A 22,078-nucleotide genomic window follows, 5' to 3' on the forward strand; every position below is an offset into this window, starting at 1 on the left:
ACCAATATATGTATTTATATGTATGTATGCGTATAGGTTAATTTTGGTGGTAATGAAGCAAAGAAGCAAAATCCAACCTTCTGCTTGCTTGAAAATATTCCATGGTTTCCAGTCTCAACCCTGAACAGTCTGAGGCAGGAAAAGAAAGAGAATTGTTTCTAATAAAGCTCCTTTTATCTGTGAGGCACAGACAATGCGCTTTTATCTGTAAAAGCAGAAAAATATAATTAGCAATTATATTAAAAAAATATTAATTAACTTGGGGAGTGTTTTCCCTTTGATTGGAACTGTGTTCGGCTGGTTCCTCCTATACCGTTGCCCACAGTGACACCTACTGGCATTTTGAGCAGGGCTGTAACCTCGCAAGCAAGTTATGCCAGGGATTAATTAGGGAAAATGTTGAAAAGAAGAGGAAATGTGGTGGTGGAGACACCTGTGGCCACCCAAGGCATGGCCACCAAACATGGAGTCTTCCTGCACCAGCTGAAGACCCTCCAGCAATGGAACCAGTGGTGAGATCCCAGTTTTGTGCTGGAGAAAAGATGAAGCGTGAAAATGGAGACATCTCCTCCCTTCCCCAGACCTTGGTGGCTCAAAATACCTCCCATTGGCAGGTATTTCTTTATTTTCAGGGAGTTTATTTTCCTTGGGAGATGAACTTGCTTGAGCAGCTTTCATATTTGTGCCTATGTGTTATTAATAATTCAATTAAGGTCTTGGGAGTACATTTGAACTTACTTCTTATTTCCTGCTATTGATGCGGTATTTGCAGTACCTGTGGATTGTAATTATAGTAACTGAAAGTGTCTTTCTGATAGCAAAATACCACCTTTAATCCATGGAATATGGGGCACTCAATATCTTAATAGATAACCACGAGCCTCAGCTGTGGGAGAAAGACGTGAGAAAGGGAGTTACTGATGTGGGAAAATTGAAATGGCTTTATTTCCATACTGCGTAGAATGCAGCAAAACACCGTTGGAGATAAGTGTTCTTATTTATATTTCTTGGGCTTTGGTTTTGGCTTTATGAGTTTCTGAGGATTAGCTGGTTCAGTTGGTTCATTCTGACCCTAAAAAGGTGTGAAATTCAAAAATGTGTTCCTGATCTTCAGACCTTCCAGGGAATCAAGCAGGTTGAGCACAGCTTGGGACTTCTGCCTCTCATTTGCAGTCTTCAGGGATTGTGGAAATAAGAGCACAGGGCTGTATTTCGGGGTCATGAGCAAGTTTTTGGGTATGTGGCTTCAGACCCCGTAGTTGTAGAAAAGGGTGGACTCATCATCTCAGAACATTGTCACAAGGCCACCTAAAGTTGTAGAACTGAAGCTTGGAGGTCAACCTCTTTGTATAGCATTCCTGTAGCAGATTTGTCTTCAGTACCTTTTTTGGAGCATTCCCATCACAGAATGTCAGGGGTTGGAAGGGCCCTGGAAAGCTCATCCAGTGCAATCCCCCCATGGAGCAGGAACACCCAGATGAGGTTACACAGGAAGGTGTCCAGGCGGGTTGGAATGTCTGCACAGAAGGAGACTCCACAACCTCCCTGGGCAGCCTGGGCCAGTGTTCTGTCACCCTCACTGAGGAGAAGTTTCTTCTCAAATTTAAGTGGAACCTTTTGTGTTCCAGTTTGTACCCATTACCCTTTTCCTATCACTGGTTGTCACTGAGAAGAGCCTGGCTCCATCCTCCTGACACTCCCCCTTTAGATATCTGTAAACATGAATGAGGTCACCCCTCAGTGTCCTCTTGTCCAGCTCCAGAGCCCCAGCTCCCTCAGCCTTTCCTCACACGGGAGATGCTCCACTCCCTTCAGCATCTTGGTGGCTGCGCTGGACTCTCTGCAGCAGTTCCCTGTCCTGCTGGAACTGAGGGGCCACAACTGGACACAAGATTCCAGGTGTGGTCTCCCCAGGGCAGAGCAGAGGGGCAGGAGAACCTCTCTGACCTACTGACCACCCCCTTCTAACCCACCCCAGGTCCCATTGGCTTCCTGGCCACAAGGGCCCAGTGCTGGCTCATGGTCACCCTGCTGTCCCCAGGACCCCCAGGTCCCTTTCCCCTACGCTGCTCTCTAATAGGTCATTCCCCAACTTATACTGGAACCTGGGGTTGTTCCTGCCCAGATTCAAGACTCTACACTTGCCCTTGTTATATTCCATTAAATGTTTCCCTGCCCAGCTCTCCAGCCTGTCCAGGTCTCTGATGGCAGCACAGCTTCCAGTGTCAGCCGCTTCTCCCAGCTTGGTGTCAGCAGCAAACTTGCTGACAGTCACTCTATTCCCTCATCCAAATAATTGATGAATATATTGAATAATACAGGCCCCAGTACTGACCCTTGAGGTCTATTAGCTCGTCCTTCACTTTGAAGGGAGGGTTTGACTGAGAGGGCTCTGTAACCCACCAGTTCCTGGCAGACCCTCGCTGGTGTTGTGGAGCTTAGGATCACACCAGTGCCATCCTGGTTACAGAAATCTGGAGTGAAATCCAGGGGTGAGCTTTCATCAGAAAAAATAACATCATTATTATCAAAATGTATAGGAATTAAGCATGATAGCAGAGAAATTGGCCTCTAAAATATGTACTTGGATCAGAAAAAATGTATGTTTCTCAACGAACTTAAAATATAAAAGAGAGATGTGTATCATTTTGGGCTGCGCCTAATGCTATAATGTACAGCCAGATGTGTTTAACCTGAGTCCAGGCTCATATCCTCACTGGTGCAATTTTAAACAGCCGAATAGCTATTTGGGCAATGGAAATTGCTGGTGTAGGCCAGGGCTGATGTAGGATAAGGAACTGGGACTGGCACAGTTTAATCCTGTGGTGGTTTCTTTGCCTCCCTCACTGGTGAGGGGGTTGGAAAGGTGAAGGCTGAGCCCAGGCCCACTGAGAAATCCAGTGGGATTTACAGGTTTGCAACAGTCAGCTCAGGTCAGTTCTTTATTGTGTTGTATCCAGGGGTAATGCTAAAAATATTCAGACCTAACTTGCCAGCCTGGTGGGAAAACTAACCCTGTTCTTGGGGCTGTAGGCCAGAGGTGCTGCTTCAGTCTTCATCTTTGAATTTCCCCCAGTTGGGGTGTCAGGAGCTCATTGTGTGTTTGGGTGGCCTCAAAAAGGGGGTTGAATCTCCCCCAAAAACCAGCTAAATGTTGGGAAGCACTGAAACTCAGCTTTCTGCTTGGCCACAAGGCTGCTTGGGCTGAACCAAGTCGGTGGTTCTTCAACTGGAAGTCAAGGACAAGTGGCGAGAAGGGATTTCTCAATGGAGATCTGTGTCCCTCAGGTGCTGTTCCTCCATTCGCCGTTACACTTGTGCTGAAAAATAAGACTCTATCGCAAAATAAATGTAAAATTAAAATAACTGACTATATTGGTGTAACAGAGAGAAGACAAGTGCAAGAAATACCTCATTGTGGGGAAGACTTATGGTACCGCCGCAGCGGAAAATGATGATGTCCCGTGTCAGGGCATCAGTGGGACAGATGCTGATTCCTATGGGGAATCCCGACTCTGTTGCGATCAGACTCAATCCCATCCTTGTCTGCTTGTAAATCCAAATTGTGATTTTTCCAAATTCCTCGTCGAGAAAGACACAAAAGGGACAACGCTCTGTGCTTCGGAGTTCAATAAAACCCAAGTGAAGTCATCTCTAGATGGATGCACTGCATCGTGTGCCAAATATCTGACATGGATTACATTGCCCAGGGTCGGTCTGGTTTTCTTTTCAGAGCTTAGATTAAGTTATATTCAAAAAAAGCCGCCTTATAGTACAAAATAGGTGCAGTCAGTCAGATATTTATATGTCTGGTCGTTGAGAGATTGATGAAGATGTTACTGTTGCAGGTTAATTCTTGACATGCTTTATCTTCTAGTCATCTAAAGTTTTACCATATTCTGAGTTCATAATGTGATTTTTTTGTTTTTTTTTTGGTTTTACTTCATATTTACAGCTTCATATTTTCTTTCCAGTTGCACAAAAACCTGGAATAAGTTGTAGGCGGTGAAAAGGTTTGGTAGCATTCTCTTTGTAACAACTTCAAATTGACACGGGTGGAGTTGCACGAGCGTATTTTATCAGTAGCAAGTCTATATTAACAGTAATAAATACTGAATTCTGTACCTAAGGGAGGGTATTTTGCATTTCTATATTAAAATAGAGTTTGTATCTGAATTTGGCCAGTTCTGTTGTCAGGAAGACAGTTGCAACCCAGCATAGGGTGCCTGGTCTTCATGATGATGCTTCCAGTAAAGTCTGTTCCTAATGACAATTTAAAGAAGTGCGTTTGCATATGCAACAGTAGAGTTTCCTGTTTGATTCAGACCACAAAAAGCAAATATATTTCATCACAGGTTCCTTGAAGAGCGGCTGAATATGTTAAATTAATATGCTTTTTTTATTTCTCAGGATAGATTGGAAAATTAGTTTGGATCCTCATGGCAATGCAAATAACTTGTCTGAATACACATACAGAATTTAGAGCAAATTGAGAAAAACATATACAAAACAAATATGTTGATTTACATTGTTTACTTCCAGTTTCATTTTTGAGAGGAATTGATTGCCTTTGTAATAGCTGTGGATTTATGGAAGGAAATTAGTGTTCCACACACATTCTTCCATTAAAAGGAGGACAAACAAATCAGAGCTATTCAGTAAGGAGAGAAGAGCAGCTACTTTTCTCGCACTTCAATGAAATTTAAGTATGTGGGGTTTTAATTAAGCTGCTTGCAATTTGAGAGATGTTTGGCATGGTGATGTGGTGTGACATTGTTTCTGGTGGTATTTCCCAAAACAAAGCCACCCAAGTTGGTATTGCCGAGGGAGACCTTTCCATCTCCTTATTAAAAAACCAAAGCACTTCCCTTCCCTAACAGGTTGTTGAAACATGATATATATATATATATATTTTAAATTATTTTTCTTGATTTTGTTTGCTAGTTTTTAATTAGGATAACTGATTAATTCTACTGTGTTGCCTAGGTATCCTTTCTCTAATTACCTACCGCTCAGTTAATTTTCCACGTTTCCCGTCAATTATCTGTGAATCAGTTATGATTTTAGCTGACAAGCAAAGTGTTGGTTTTTCTCCTGCAATTCATGGACAGCTTGATCCGTGTCCTAATACCAGCGCCAGCTTTCACCCGACTCATTTGCTGTCTCTCGTTATCACCATCAACTCCCATGGGAATAAACCATCCTCATCTTTGAGGTTTCTTTTGACTTTTTACCCTCCTCATCCCCATCTGTATCTCTTTGAACTTTCCAGCTTTTTCAGCATCTCCTTTCTCCATTTCTCCTCCTTCTAAAACTGCTGTTTCAGAGGATCGTCCTGCCCATTAATCTACTTCTGGTTTGCTTTTCCTGTTCCTTTGCACTTAAGGAAATGAAGCTCTCTCTGCTGACAGCACTTCTGCCGCTGATCTCTTCTGGTGGCCTCTCGTGACACCAAATCCATGTGCAGTGGCAGGGCTGAGCTTCCTCCTCTGATCCCTCATCCTTCCTTTCGCCCCTCCAGCATCTTTACACATGGTCTTTCTTCAGGATTTCCAGTCATCCTTTTCACCCACTGCCACCTACTTTGTCTCCTCTTTCTCCCCTTATATTTCCACATCAATCTTTGCTGCATATGTAGCTACATCAAGTCAATCTTTGCTGTGTTTTGGTGGCTACGCCTCCAAAAATTGCCATTACCGAGCTGCTGCGGTATTCCTGCAAGTTTCCTTTCTAAAAAGATGATGTGTTGAAGGCGACAGCTTGGACGTGTCTTGAACCTCCACCTTAAGTGCTCCTACTTGTGGAGATTGTCGTCAGACCAGGGACAGCATCAGGTTTGGTAGCCCCTGCACCAGCTAGTGACAGCATTTTGTGACTCCATCTGTTTTCCGGGCAAAAACAGATGTTTGCCTCGGCACCACAGAGAAAAAGGAGCGAGGGGTGGTCACCTCCCGGGCCGTTTGCCGCTTGGGAAGCCTGATTGCTCTCCAGAACGGTTGTCAGACTGTATTACAGTGACAGCGGGCATGGAACGAGAGTTAAAATGCAGTTTCTAATGTTTTGTTTCTACTTTTAGAGCAGATTAAGACAGGAAATTTCTTTAGCGATAATGCATTAAACCAATAATGCTTTTTTAGATTCTCTTTCCTCCTTTTTCTCCCTTAAAAGTGCACGGTGCATTTAGGAATCAAAACTGTATCTCAGGACTTCATTACAAACCTTAATGGACTCAATCCAGTCGAAATCATCCTGGCTCGCAGTCTGTAGTTGTGTCACCACCTACTTGATATTCTGTGATGTCCTTTAGTCCTATATAAAGATCTTTGAAGCTCAACAAATCTTCATCTACAGTGGACAGCTTCTGCTGTTCAGCTGGTCCTGTGGGCCTTCAAGAGTCTCTGAACATGCTCAGATTTGCTCAAAGCTCTTGGTTTGGAGAGTGGGCTGGAGAAGAAACTTGAAGGTGACAGCAGGACTTGCCTCCTGCCCAAGACATTTCTGGTCATGTCAGGTCGGAAGGTTCCAGTAGAGTTGAGCAAACCTTAGAATGATGTGGGAGAGGGCGACAGCGTTCTTCACTGACTTTTGAGGAGTACAAAAGAGAGAAGAATCTTCAGTAGAGTATTGTTCAAAGATATTTCCTCCTGTAACAGCACCACGCACCAACTTGGGTCATGAGGAAGATGCTCTGGAGTGGCAAAACGGCCCAAAAGCTCCATCCATCCCATGCATGTGTCTTCCCTTTTGAACGCAGGAACATGGGCCAACATTGGCCAAATGTGGTCCCTTTACACATTGTGTTGCCTTTAATGTATCCCTGAAAATTGCACTTGATGACCGCTGGGTTGAAGTCCAGTTGGAATCTAGAAGAAAGGCAAAAAGACGATGTTGTGTTTTTTATGATGACACGGTGATACCACTGAAGTTTATCCCTACTTTCCTTAACCTTGTTTGGTTTAGAAACGTTTGTTCAGTGTCCAACCTAAAATATCTTTGAGTATGTATCTTGCGTAAGTTACAAGTGGTTGTATTTATCTGCTGTTTATTACCATAAGGGTAGCTAAGGTTGGATGTTCTGGTGTTAACACCTTGATTTTTACGGTGTACAAGGAACAGAGCTGACCAGCTGTGTGCTGTGGGTCGTGGAAATGCCGGAGGTGTGAGAGTTCAGCCTTCAGGAAGCTCCCGAGTGATCACAACTGTAATGTCACATTTATAGGTCAACCAAAAGTCTTGAAGTCACAGTGAAAATTCAGCCTGTGTTTCAGGACTGACAGTTTGGCCTAAGGGATCATCAGAACTCTGGTCAAGAATTGGAAACGTTGGAGGTTGGAGATTCTTTTGTTCTAAACTGAGTATATCAAGTCTCTTTGTTGCACAGCGTCTATCTTTAGAACCTCTTTGGCTGCTCCCATTTGTTGTGTTACATTCACCTGGGGAAATCAATGTGACTGAGAGCTCAGAAGCATGTATTATATCTTGGTATTAGGATATATTACGCAATCTCAGGAAAAGGTATTTCTTAGCACACCAGTTGCTCCTTGTTTGAGTTGTAGCTTTAGTACCAGATACCTTCTATATCAGGAGGATGTGAAGAAAACCTCAGCTGAGGACAAATAAACCCACCGTTTGGAGTCATTTGTATTATTCCCTACATTGGGCTTGGGCGTCCACACGTGGATCATCCCTGGAGGTGCATTAAACTCCTGCTGTTCAGGGGGTGCTTTTGCAGGAGTGGGTACCACCCAGAAATCACCACATTGGAGAAGACACCCAGACTGTCCAAAAGGTGCCCAGGAGGATGATGGTTTTTCATCGCTGTCACGCTCCATTAAGACATCACAGTGAATCGGTGCAGTACAAATAAGATGTTTACCACAAGGCTTTACCAAGGCGACAGCCTATAACTATTCCAAAAAAAAAAGCTTTGACTTCAAAATATATTAAAGTACCTAGTTTGAATTCAAATAGCTTGAATTTTTTTAAGAAGGAAGAGTAGGTCTCCAATCCATTAGGGAGAATAATTTCTTAGAGAATATTGCAGCTCCGAGATGGTGAATTAAAGAGCGTGAGTTAACCCTCGATTCCCATCATCCACCCGTCTTGCTCGTATTTTCATTTCCCATTTGCTTAACTGCAGCTAAGCTGCTGTTTGGAGGGGGATGGAGGTATCTTGAGGGTCAAAACTCAGACCACAAGATGATAATTTTGCCCTTTGGCTATTTCAAGGAGCAGCATTTTCAGCTAATTCCTGGGAGTGAGATACGTAGTAAAACCAAGGAAACAAAGTTTTATGGTTCCTAAGGAATTCAATGAAGACCACAGGTATTAACCTCCTTGGTTTTGCAACATTATTCAGCAAATAAGCTCTTTTTTTAAAAATCTATTTTGTTAGCGTTGCTCTTGTGATTTCAGACTTAAAAAAAATGTTTAAGGCAGAAAGTCCAGAACAGAAACAAAAAGCATTTTGAAAGTTGCTTCTGTTTGGAGTTTTGCTGATGGTTCTGTATGTTTTTAGACTGCCAGCATAATAATATATTTAAACTTTAAATACACCTTTGTGGGAGATGGTTTATACATTGAGCACTGTCATCAACCCTCCCTGGTTTATGTGGTGCAAACCTGGCTGCAGGGAGTGAAACTTCTCATCTCAAAGCCACCGTTGTGTTTCTGCTGCCCTGACGGGACCTTTGACGGGGGTTTGGCCACAGCTGACGGGGGTTACGTAGCGCTCCAAATACCAAATCTATTTTTCCACCTTTTTCCAAAGGTTCTCAGGATAAATACAGCGGTTGAAGGCACCCAGCTGGGGCAAAACAAGTTTTTTCAGAAGCTGAACTGTTGGGTTGGTCTCCAACATCAAGGTTTATCTGCAAAGTCTCCGTCAACACTTGGTTGGGCTTTAAAAGCTTCTCAGTTTTTGATGGTGGTTGAGAGCAGAAGCTTTGATTGAAGTTGGTGACTGACAAGATAAAGCCAATGGATCAAATCTTCCCCCAAATGTGGGTGTCTGAAGGTGCAACGCCCACGTTGGGTCAACCACAATGGGTGAGCCATGTCCCCAAGGGTGGCGGGGAAGAGAACGTCATCGCCATGGGGTTGCTCTCCAGGAGTGCCCAAAGCAGAGCAGGGCCTCTTAAGGTCTTCTGGTTGGCTTAAGGTTAGGTCCTGCATGATGCCCAGATGTTGCGCGCACATCTGGCAGCCCTTGGGGGTGTCCATGTGAGCTGCTTCGCTTTGGCTCTTCCCACCAATCCAGAGGGTTGCTGGTTTTGTTTCTTTCAGTTAGCAAAATACTGTGAATTCCTGAGCGCAACGAAAGGTTGTGGTAGAAACCTCTGGGGGAAGGACGAGGTGCGGAAATGCAGATTACAAACTCCCTCATCTCCTCCCAGCCATGTTGTCAGGACAAAGAACTTTAGAAAGCAGGATATTTATCTTTTAGAGAGTAATCTTGACTTAGTCACAAGATGCTCCGCACTTCTGCGATTTATTCTGTGCGGGACGTTGAGCACATCAGGGAGGTTTACTAATGTCATACCCAATCAAACCCGCTGAGCAAACATTTCTCCTCTTGGCACTAAGATTTTTTTGCTTCATTTAAAGTAAAATTGCCAATAGAAGAAAGGAAAAAAACCAATGTTTATAGAGATCGCTATTAAAACTGGGAATCTCCAGGAGAGAGGTACTTGTGAGCCACATAGAGAAGGACCTGAAAGAGAGGAGGAGCATTGAGGACTTGTTAATTTAGGTTGTAAAAGATATTTTGAGAAAGATGCCACCTTTTACATATACTGGGGTTCATTTTAACCTAAATGCGTGAACATCGTTTAGATACGGAGTGGTGTGTGCATCAAAGATAGATCCAACTCTGGTGTTTCTGGTGTTGCTTGGGGTTTGTCTGGTGCTTTTGAAGCAACTTCATTTCATTTTTGTCTTTACCCTAAGGGGAAATGATAGTTTGGAGTGACCATAACAGCTAATGCTCTGTTAATACCTAGATTTCAGTATGGATATTCATTATTTCTACAGCTAGCTTGGGGCTGTCAAACAGCCCTTGCTTATCCTTGAGTGTTTCAATAGTGTACGTTTTTATCTCTCTCCACTTTCAATTATGTTCTAGATGTGCTTAGGATTTCACCCCAGGTATCAAACCCTGAAGTATTTGAAAATGACGGTAACGTGGATGGTAGTGGAGAGCTTAAAAATGGGAGTGAGATGCAGCATTCACTACTTGGTCCCAGTTCAAATGTTCAGAGTCTTGCTCTTCCTAAAATCAAGATAAATGCAAGTCTGCTATTGTGTCTGTGTGTTGAGATTGCCTTTAAATCAAGGTTTTGGCTTAAACAGAGGGGGAAAAGTGTTTATCAGTCCAGAGGGATCTAAGTTGAGGATCCCAGAGCGGTCACTGGTGTCACTGGGACAGGTCCTGTCTTCTCCATGGCCAACAAGCCAGAAACCTTCATGCTAGTTTTACTAGAAATTGGTTTAAATTTCTGTTGAGTTTCATTCTGTTTAAAAGCCTTGTATTGGCCTGCTATCAAAAATGCTATTTAAACACATCCTCTCCAGCCTTCCTAACGTTACGTGATGTTATGGGATGTAAAAGCATGAAGGGGAGGAGTTGCCAAGATGGGCTGTTGCTCCCCAGGTGATCCAGCCCTTTCCAATATTATTTAGTTGAACTCAATGAGACGAGGGAAAGAAATCTCTATTACTTCTTGGTGAGAAAATGAGAATCATAAAGGAAGCGAGATGATTGCGCAGGTCTCCTTGTTACAGAGGTTTTCTTGTATGTTGTATTAGTTTGTACAATCAAAATCAGATTTTTTTCCCTTTTTCTTAGGGAAAGAAGAGCAGGTCCTTAACCAATATGTTTTAATAGGAAATTCTTCCTGTGAATATAACCCATTGACTTTGAGTTCAGAGTTGAGCACTTTAAGAGCCTGGTGTTACAAAACAACAGTCTAGTTAGCATGACAAATGCTCTACATTTTGTCACATATATAATTCAAGCTGAGCCTTTATCCCTATTTGCCAGAGCTTATAAAATATACATTTGTGGCTTGCTAGCATGAGCGTTCCCAGCAGTAATTTCTCGACTTTATCATCATTGCTTTTTGGGCGATGACTGTCTCAGATTTTGATGCCAAACTGGGACCTGGATGCCTTATAATCTTTATTTTTTGTATTATTATTATTATTAATTATTATTTTATCCTTCTGCACACAAGACCTTTGTAATTATTCACTTTTCTGCCTGGTCACCTCACCCCTGGCAGGTTGTATTTCTGCAGCCTGCGCTTCTATTCGAGTTTTCTCCATCCAGATTTTTACGCTGGATTATTTTCAGCTCTGTTTTTCTGCCCAAGAGAAGAAAATGTAAGAATAGTTAATATAATCTGGTCAACTCTTCCAGCTAGGAATTAATTTGCTTTAACTTTATCGTGGCCTGGAAGAGCTATGTCTTAAAAAGTGTGCTCAAAAGCTCGTGTGATGTTTGAGGTTCAATAAAGTCCATCTGAGATACTAAATGCGTTTTCATCGTTGAACTTTGGCATTGCCTCTGAAAATACGCTATTCTGCCCAGAGTCGCAAAGGCTTTTTGGGAGAAAAATCTAAAACCAAAGAAATTGAGGTTCCAAGCCCAAATCTGGGATGTTACACTAGTTGCATATTTTCTTTGTTTATTTACTGACTGCAGAGGTGGGGTAGAAATACTTCTTAGCCATTTTAAAGGCACTCTGGAAGTTCTGTGACCAGTTCTGTACAGGAGTTTGAAGCTCCAGTTTCAGAAGATGCCAACAAATTGTTGTCGTCTCCATCAGAAGGTTCCCCTTCAACAAGGTCCTCCTTCCAGCGGCTTCCTAGAGCTCAGCCGTTGAGTTTGAGCTTTGATGCAAGGCCAGAAGAAGCGGTGGGGTTGATCTCAAGCTAGGAAAGACACTACAAACTCGCGTGCTTTACTGCTTTTTTTGATTTTAATTCAAATATTATTCCTTTGTGTGTGCCATGGCACCGTTGTAAAGCTGTAAGACTTGTCGATTTTCCTTGCGTTGCTCTCGGACTGGTTTTCTCTAGATGAAATGGAGCTTGCATTGCTAAAATATGGGTCAGCTATACCATGAACATGAGCAATGTTTGCCAAAGAGCTTCTTCAGCTGACTTTGTATAATGGTGCCCTATGTACCTGAGCATATATCGCTACCTTATACCTGATCAGCTAAAAGTGAGAGGCTTGTAATTCTTTAAGAGAAAGAGCATGGTTAGAGAATGGGGAAGGACGGGTTGATTTAAGCAGGAAGAGTTGTGGTAAGACCAGGTGGAATTAGCTGTGAAAGAAATGGGCTGAATGAGATAAAGATGAAGATGTGGATGCAGGAAGGGCATGAGAAGAGGTGCTGATGAGGAGAAGGTCAAGCAAAAGGAAAGCTCTGAGTGATCAGGCACTCAAGGAAGGACTAGCGGGATGTGATTTGAATGACGGAAGAAGGATCTGTAGTATTTTGCATGAGATTAGAGCACAGGGGGGAAAAAATACAGTAGGCAGGAGGTGCTTAAGTAAGAGGATGGCTTCAGGTCCTTCAAAGCTCAAACTTGTTCTCCTTCCATTCCTTGGATGGGAAGGGTTGGGGGGACTGTGGGGTGGGAAGGGTTGGGGGGACTGTGGGGTGGGAAGGGTTGGGGGGACTGTGGGGTGGGAAGGGTTGGGGGGGATTGTGGGGTGGGAAGGGTTGGGAGGACTGTGGGGTGGGAAGGGTTGGGGGGACTGTGGGGTGGGAAGGGTTGGGAGGACTGTGGGGTGGGAAGGGTTGGGGGGGATTGTGGGGTGGGAAGGGTTGGGAGGACTGTTGAGTGGGAAGGGTTGGGAGGACTGTGAGTCTCAGTGCTGAGTGTTTGGTGCAACTGAAAGTGGTGACTAAGACCAAGAAATGGCCTTTTAGGAAGCAGTGTCAGCTGAAAATGGCACAAGTCCTATAAGCAGCGGCAGTTTGATATGTCTAATGAATATAAATTGCTCATACTAAAACTGGAAACCTTTTGACCGGTATTTTCAATCATTCGATTTTTGGGTGACTACAAGATTCCACTCGAGAGGATGCGATCCCAACACCTTATAAAATGGGGCTTTTCAAGGACTCTCAACTTGAATGCTCAAAAATGTGCATCCTCAAAATCTGCTGCCCAGAAACACCCGCGTAAGAAGTAAAACTCTGTAAATCTGTGTCCACGGTCTCTTCCAGACTACTTTTTTAATTTTCTTTTTTATTTTTTACGTCTTCCCACTTGGACACATGGAAATAGGAAAAATACTGCTGGTTTGAGATCTGCTGGAGCTCATCCAGGATCAGGGCAACCCACAAGTTGAGTCTTCCTGACCCACCATCTCTGGTTCCTTTTCTGAAGAAGGTCATGACAATATTGGCCATTTGTGATTCTGATAGAGAACTGTATTTTTTAATTTATTGATCTTCTGGAGAGTCTGAAGAGTAGTAATTACTAACATGCTGCTTTGATGTTCTGATTTTATTTACCATGGGGTTTCTTTTAGGATGGTGTGTGGCACCCACTGCTGGGCTATATGTATTTTAAAGAAGTAACCTAATTATGTTGAAGTTGACCAAGGCCAAGAGCCGGATCCTGCACTTTGGCCACAACAACCCCCTGCAGCGCTCCAGGCTGGGCACAGAGTGGCTGCAGAGCAGTCAAGCAGAAAGGGACCTGGGGGGACTAATGGACAGGAAGCTCAACATGAGCCAACAGTGTGCCCAGGTGGCCAAGAGGCCAATGGGATCCTGTCCTGTATCCAAACCAGCGTGGTCAGCAGGACAAGGGCAGTGATCCTTCCCCTGTGCTCTGCATTGGGGAGGCCACACCTGGAGTGTTGTGTTCAGTTCTGGGCCCCTCAGCTCAGGAAAGAGATTGAAGTGCTGGAGCGGGTCCAGAGAAGAGCAACAAGACTGGGGAAGGGACTTGAACACAAGCCCTATGGGGAGAGGCTGAGGGAGCTGGGCTTGTTCAGTCTGGAGAAGAGGAGGTTTAGAGGTGAGCTCAGCACTCTCTAGAACTACCTGAAGGGCAGTTCTAGCCAGCTGGGGATTGGGCTCTTCTCCCAGGCATCAGCAATAGGACAAGGGGCCATGGGCTTCAACTCTGCCAGGGGAAACTGAGGCTGGAGATGAGAAAGCAATTCTGTGCAGAGAGAGTGGTCGGGCATTGGAATGGCTGCCCAGGGAGGTGCTGGACTCACCGGCCCTGGAGGTTTTTAACCTGAGCTTGCACATGGCACTTAGTGCCATGATCTAGTGAATGGACTGGAGTTGGACCAAGGCTTGGACTGGATGATCTCTGAGCTCTTTTCCAACCCAGTCAATTCTGTGATTCTGTGATTTCCATATTATAGTTCACTTGGATACCTTTTCTTTTTCCTAGGACAATTTCTTATCATTAATATCCCCATATGCCCAGTGCTCCCAAAGCAAGGAGTTGTTTTTCTCAACTGTAGCAGATACATTTAAATGAGCTTTTATCTATTTACTTCCATGGTGGAGTCCGTTATCAGTCTGGAAGTGGCACCAAAACGGTTGAGTGTAAAGATAAATAAATGCAGGTCAATAAAATACCCTCGAAAGAAAACATCTCCAGCTTCTCCAAATTGTAGGATTCTGATTAATTCCTCTGTCTTAGCTCAAATCCTTCCTTGCTTTGTATATATGTACTTTGGGATTAAAAGATCTGCTGAATTTTTCTGGGGCGTTGGTGCTTTTGTGTCACTTCAACCAACGCCTGAGCTGGAGCACAGGGATGTTTTGGGGAAGGTTTGGGCCATTTTGGGGATGGTTTTGTCACAAATCAGCGCTGGGGTGTGGGAGGCCCGATGCCTCCAGCTCTCTGCAGGGGCTGGATTAAGAAAACGCGTATTGATTTGGATGGGGAAATACAAGGGACGAAACTATACTAGTAAGTTTAGATGTAAGCAGTGAGAAGCTGTGACATAAATGTAGCAAGAAATATTCCATAAAACAAGGCAAAAAAGGCAGATCAAACTACTATAATAACCGGAGAGAAGCTGAAATAATTTGAATAAAGCCCTTGCTAGCAAAGTTGGAAAAATACCAAAACCAAAGATGAAGAACTATTTTTACATCAGACCTATTATTGCAGTTTAGTTCGCATAGCAAATTCTCTGCTGAAAATTCCTCTGTCTGGTTTCTTTAGTATAAATGGATTTAGGGCGTGAGGATAATTCATCTGGGCAAAAACTGGCCCTTAGCACAGCAGGAAGAAAAATGGGCAAGCCAGAAACATTTTCATTTTAATTATTATATTCCTTGACACAGGACAATTTTTAAATCATGGCCAGTGTCAGACTGGGATAAAATCAGTCCAGGGTTATGTTTCCATAAGCGTTATCTTGCAAAAGTGCCAAACTGTCTGCTGAGTAACAGTCTCTGATTCGGTTTGTTCATCTTAATTTATGTTTCTTTTTCTTCCAGACGCACTACGAAAGCGGAGAGTATATTATCCGGCAAGGTGCTCGAGGGGACACGTTCTTTATAATCAGCAAAGGGAAGGTAAGGTGACACCGTTTGGAGGCCGAGGGGATGCTGGTGACAATGGGATGTGCTCTCAATATTCGGTGCCAGCTGGCGCTTTCTCGCTCCCCTCCCCGAGGCACAAATGCTGCAACGCTTGACATTTAATTAAACTTCTTGGCACTGTATCAGCAGAGTGCCCTGAAGGAGAAAAGAAATAGATCTCGTGCTGTTTTACACATGTGAACACTTTGGGGTTGGAAACAGTTGTTGTGTCTCTCAGTAAATGACCAAAAAGCTCTTTTTTTTTTTTTTTTAAAACAGTTTACTGTACAATACTCAATATTTTCTCTGCTAAGTATCCTCCCTGCCAGGCTGACTTCCAGACTTCATTCTCATTGCTATCACTTCTCAGCTTCTCCACATTAAATAATAGGAAGCCGGAGAAGTCCAAGTTGGCTCCTTAGGGAAGAAAAAGGTTCTAAGATTCTGTTCCACTGCTTACAGGGAAAATCAGCTTTTTGACCTCTCTTCCCATTAAATCCTGATGGGATTTTATACAATTCTTTTTTTCCTTCCATTCGGTTTTTGGATTTTTTTTGCTGGCCTAATGCAATTACACTTGAGAAACATTTGGCTTCTTTCTACGCAGTGGGACAGAGATATTAGGGAATACACAGTGATTTCCTGCCGCAGATGAGATGTCGCACATTAAAAGTCAACAGAAATGGATAAATATGCTTGAAAGTACCCAGCCCCAGCTTCTCGGGTTGTGGATCTGATGTTTGCACGCATTAATTAATGTTAGCCTCGCGTAATTAAGGGGAGCAAAGCCCCGTGGTGTCCGTACGCTCCGTTGGGTGGTTTTCCGAGGCAGCTGTCAGCTCTCAGGTACTAAACTAAAACTAGGATTTCACCATCATCTTCCATTTGTTGTCTCTGGGAGCCAATCTTCATTGGGAGAGAAAAAAATGGCCTTTTTCACATGAATAAGGTAATCATGGAGAAATTTCTGAAATGGAGATAATCATGGACTGTAGAAGGCCAAGTTTGATGGGATCCCCTCTTGCCATTTTGCTTCCTTCCACTCAAAGCAGTGTTTCCTCGTCTTCCAGAACAAGGACAACCGTGATGAACACTTCACGTCTTTCCTGTGTAAACCATTTCCAATGGGTAAAAATACTGGGAAGGTGCAGCTCTGCCCTCCATCAAGCGTTGAAGCCCTCCTTGCCGTGTTGGCCAAGCCTGTTGGCGCTGATGCTTTTACTCCTCTTGGGCAGGTGGATCCCATCCCTTCACATAGCAGTCCTCAATCTCCAAAAAGAGGCCTTGGGTCTGTTGTTGACAGTGGTTGGGCAACCTGTTGTTGACCTGAACCTCCTCAAGCCCTTTCACTTCACCCGTGGGATGGAGGAGCAAACCACCCATGGCCTTGGCCATTGCTCCAGCGTCCTGTACTCCTGCTTGAGGTGCTTCTTGGCTTTATCCCTTTGCTACTTGATCTTACTATGACAACTAATGGCCAGAAAAAAGGAGCTAAAATAAAATAATGCACCTGGGCTTGCTAAGAAATTCTCAGACCCTCAGATCCTGAAGCCTGACAGAAATTCCCACAAGGATAGTTAAATTCTGTCTGGTTTTCTCTTCCAAGTTGACTTGTTTGCAAAAGAAAGAGGTATCAGTGACTGATAGGAGATGGATGGACTTGGAGAGTGATTTTAATGCCTGTATTGGGATATAAAATCTACACAGTGGATGTAAAAACTAACCCGTGCTGAGGATATGGCTCAGGATGGGAGGAATAGAGCCTTAGCGCTGAAACGTGGAATAAATAGCGACGAAATACAGAATCAACAAGTGGGTGGGTGCTTCCTGGGACTCGCTGAAGCAGGGCCATGTATGTCCCGTCTCCCACCCTAAAACCCGACCCAGGCAGCTTAATAAGCTGGAAAAACCTGTACTCGGGGCCTTGGAAATAGTTTCTGCATCCAGCAGCATCGTGTGGCTGTTATCAGCGAGAGCTGCTTATCAAAACTCCGCCTGGCCTTTATGTCAGAGAGTCTGTAGTGTCAGTCAAGTGAACAGAGATGATGGTTTTTTTACATTTCTGAACCCAGCATTTTTCTCCAAAGCACTTAGAAAGGCTTCTGCTCCATTTTCTTTCAGTTTGTGCTCCGTGAATGTTTCTCGTAGGAGGAAAAAGCTTTTCCCATTTTTCTCCCTCAGCTCCATCCACCACACTTGATTCCGCATGTTTCCTCAAGTCCAAGTGAATAGAAATCCAAAATGCGTTCCCAACACCTGGCGTGCGGAAACCTGTTGAATAACGCGTCAGATGAGAACAGCTCGGTCCCTTCTGCTGCTAAAAGCTGCTGCTCGGGGCCTGCTCTGACCCTTCCCTGGGGACACGGCGTGTGCCATTAAACACAGTTTCCCTTTTAAAAGCCGTGGCACCAGTTTAATGCTGGATTGTGTGGGTTCTTTGTTGATGCCATGGCTATTCAAATGGCTCATGGGTTTGAACCACATAGAACTCGCACTCCTGTGATCCCTCAGCACTCATTGCTCAGGATCAGTGGAGATCATGGCAAAAGAGCTTAAATATGTGTTAAAGTTCCCTTTGTTTGTTTTTGTCATTGTTTACCAACCTTCCTGGCTCATCCATTCCACGTTCGCAACCCCCATCTGATCTCGGATGATGAGTCACTCAGCTGTTAAATGGAGCATGGAGGAGCCTGAGCGCTCATCAGTGACTCAAACCCACTGGTTTTACCAACCATAAAAGAGACAGGAGAAAGCACAGGCCACAATTATGAATTTAACGGTTAAGTTAAACTGGAACGTCTCTAAATCCAAAAGGATGTGTCTGACATCTCAGATTTGGGCTTGGTGAGTTTGCATCTGCAAAAGCTCTGATCAAAGCTCAACGTCCTGAAAAGGAGAAGCGCATGAGAGATTTTTCCCATGTACACAAGGTTCCCCCAGAGAGTTGCTCGTCTCGGTTAAATTTTGGACAGCTCAGGCTTTAGAAGTGCCCGTCCCTCTCCACCGAGCAGAGTCAGAGCATGGACAACTCATTGTATAGATGTTGGGAGGAGCGCCATGCGCTTGTAGCAGGAGATTGTATTTCACCTGCCTTCTCATACCATAAGAGGTATGAATTACATCTGAAATCACCTGAAAAAGAAGAATACTTCTCGTAGAGTGTTGTTACACCAACAGCGTTCGGCTTCGATGGAGCCTTTTGCATCCTTTGTGTTTTGTGCCATCTGCAGCACCCGGGGATGTCAGGGCTTTGTTGTTAGTGGCAGCTGGGATTTATATCCCATACCAGAGCCAAAGCTGTTCAGATGATCAATTACTATTTTGTTTTCTCTGAAATATTTTCAGAAAATAAAAAGGGCTCCCCCAGTGATAGATCATCACTCACAAATAGGAGGTTGTCTTCTTGTTGTGGCAGTGCCATCTTCAACATAGGCTTCCACCAGGTTGTACTCCCTGTGGTGTTGCAGTAGGTGGAAAGTCTGCTTTCCATCAGCAGTAATTGCTTTTCTCTTTCACTGCAAAAATAAGATGATATTGTCCTTTAAGCTTCAATGAGAAGATTTGATTTTGACTCCAGTTACGAGTTATCCTTTCCTTGAGCTTGGGGGACAGGAAAAGAAGAGGTGTCCTTCATCCCGTAATGCTCCAAACTGCTTCATTTCAGTTATATCTAAATTTAGATGATTTCTGTTATTCCTTTCCCTTAAGCAAAATTAGCAACGCAAGACATCACGTGGAACGGAGCGACAGAAGCCTGTGCCGTGTGTCTGTCTGATAGAAAATATTTGGAACCTGTTCCTGCTGCTTGACTCCATACAGGCAATGACTGTGCTTGTGCAGCCCGCTATGTATTTCGAGTTAAAACCTTCAAAAAAGCACAAGTATTGCGTTTTTGCAAAACTAGTAGGTACCTTAGTGGCAAATAACTGCTTATTTTCCTGGATGGTTGGTTGGTGATGCTGAGGGAAGGATGCAGGACCCTGGAGAATTACGTGGTTCCCAGAGGATTTTCCTGAGAGATCTGGGAGATAACGAATCCCTCCCTTAACAAACAGGTTGTATTTGTTAATTAAAAGTTTTCTAAACGTTTTGGCTTTTCAACAGGTGAATGTTACTCGTGAAGACTCCCCCAGCGAAGATCCAGTCTTTCTCCGTACTCTTGGGAAAGGAGATTGGTTTGGAGAAAAAGCCCTTCAAGGGTAAGTGCGCCTTGTGGTATAGCTCGTACATTGAGATAATTCTTCAGGGACTTTCAGGACGCTCTTGCAATTTGGAAGAAGATAGAGGGTGCATTTCTGCTTTGGGAGTTGGACTTTGTCACTTGGTGTTGTGTGTTGCACCTTAATGGAGAGAAAAGGATTGTTCTGCAGTTGAGTGGCCAAATGGAGATCGTGTAGACATCAGAAAATAGTTTATCTTTGCACTTTCCCGACCATGCATTTCAAGGTCCAAAGGTTCGATGTGTTGTGACTCTGGAGTGTTTTTCTTGTACGGGAAGAGCGTAATCGTGGTCGTTTTGCTGGGGCAGGCGACTGACGGCAAAGCGGTGCGTTGGGGGTTAAAATGGGCTTATTATGGAGATGAGAATTGTATGTGATCGACCTGTTTTATCAACCTTTGCTTTTGGGGATAACTCTGAACTAGATGAAGTGAAATTGTAATTCCGTATTCAATGGGTGATTATTATAAGAACACGTTTTATATCCATGGGGAGGAATAAGAATAGGAATAGTAAAGCACGTGCTTTAGGCAGGAATTTGGGGCACCCAGTGGACAGGGTGGACACAATATTCCAGGTGTGGTCTCACCAGGGCAGAGGGTCAGGAGAACCTCTCTGACCTACTGACCTCTTCATCCTGCTGCATAAGGGCTATCAGGCTTCTCTTTGGTGCTGTGATAACATGGTCAGTCCCTCCTAAATCAGCCTCCTTCCAAAAAGAACAAGGCAGAACATTTGCAGCCCAAATTCCGTGTCACTTCTGGCAGCCGGGGAGGTGTATCCAGCACAAAATATGCATCTTACCTTGCATATCTATAGCTTAATTTTAAAATAGTAAGGTTATTAATGAATAAATGCAAATAGTAAGGTTTGCAGTAAATAAATGTCTTTATTTTGGTTAGTTTTTTAGTACCAAGGTGGAGATTAATTATATTTTAAAATACTTTTTCGCTGCAAACACATAAGATAGAAACACTTCTTCATTTGTTTGGAGCCTCAGAGCAACCTGACTCATTGGAGCTTGTAGGTTTTTAAACAAGCGTCACATATCTCTCATGACATCTACTGGAATAGTAGGCAATATATAGCAGGCAGTAGTGTGCCAACCAAAACCATCTTCTGAAGAAGACTCGGTATTGAAAATAAAAGGGATTTCCTACCTTGCACTGCCCTGGTGAGGATTTCTCCCCGTTGCAAATGCTGTCATTTGGCTGCCTGCTCAGCCTGAGATGAGTGAATTTACAATAAACACTCTTCTGCAAATATTTAAATATTCAATAAATAATAAGTTTGTGCTTCTGAAACCAAATGGGAACTTAATAATTGAGAGGATGTTCTCAGCGTGTGAGGAAAGCGTCATTCTGACCTATTTTTTCATTAGGGACATGACGTGTTCAGTGTCGAGACAAATGTCTCCACCCTTAATGGTATTAGTGACACTAGTACCTTCGGTTTACTAGTAAGCTCAGTAGTTCTGTAGCTAGATTTACATTGAATAGTGCAAAAATACTGTAATGTAAAGCATCCAGCAGCTCAATAAATTGCTAATAAATTAATATCTTTCAGGACTTTGTAATATATCATTGTTCAGCAACTTGGGGTATTTCTCCTACACACATAAAATACAATTATGGCTGAGAGCTGCGGATCAAATAGAAGTTTCAGTGTATTTTCTTTTTCATCTTTGACTAATTTATCCAAACTGTACCAGGCCTTGCTTAGCAATACTGAATTTTACTCTGTTTAATTGTATGTTGTGCATATGTACACTGACAGAGCCACGGGGTGCTGATATACATTATTCTGATGGTATACATTACTCTGGTTTTGGTGCTCGCGCCAGATGGCAAACGTCATTTCACGGATCCCATTGCGCACCGGCAGGAGCAAAACAAGTCGTGAAATGATCGGCCGCATCATCTGAAATGAATACCCCAACCTTCCCAGCTAATTGGCGCCGAGATAAAAGATGTATAGCATACAGTATAGCGATACATAATTTACAGTGCACTCACAATCAGAAAACAGTGCATAAGGCTATTTGCAATAGTTATTTCTATCAAGAGGGAAAGAACGCTTCAGTCAAATAAAGAATATAAGAAAAGGCTCTTTCTCCTTCAGAAATTGTTTCCCATAGGCCAACTCAAAAGAGGAGCAGTTTGAGCCATTGCCTCCTTATTTTTACATTACATATCACATCATATATTTAGACAGAGCTGTTGTTTCAGGGTCTCACCCAGGTTTGGGATCCAGGAGGAGTTCAGAACTCTTTTGACCA

General features: G+C 43.5%; 1 protein-coding gene across 2 annotated transcripts in view; it reads left to right on the plus strand.

Moving 5' to 3' along the window:
- The window catches only part of PRKG1 (protein kinase cGMP-dependent 1), a gene marked incomplete at both ends in the record, with an annotated part of 441,876 nt that overhangs the window by 311,546 nt on the left and 108,252 nt on the right, over positions 1 to 22,078 (plus strand). For both annotated transcript variants that reach the window (XM_080348292.1, XM_080348291.1), the window contains 2 exons: positions 15,498 to 15,575; positions 19,686 to 19,780. In XM_080348292.1, the coding sequence (XP_080204418.1) occupies positions 15,498 to 15,575; positions 19,686 to 19,780 (173 nt within the window). The remainder of the gene's footprint in view (positions 1 to 15,497; positions 15,576 to 19,685; positions 19,781 to 22,078) is intronic.

This window comes from Nesoenas mayeri, assembly GCF_963082525.1.
Source record: "Nesoenas mayeri genome assembly, chromosome: 7".
NCBI classification, from domain to species: Eukaryota; Metazoa; Chordata; class Aves; order Columbiformes; family Columbidae; genus Nesoenas; species Nesoenas mayeri.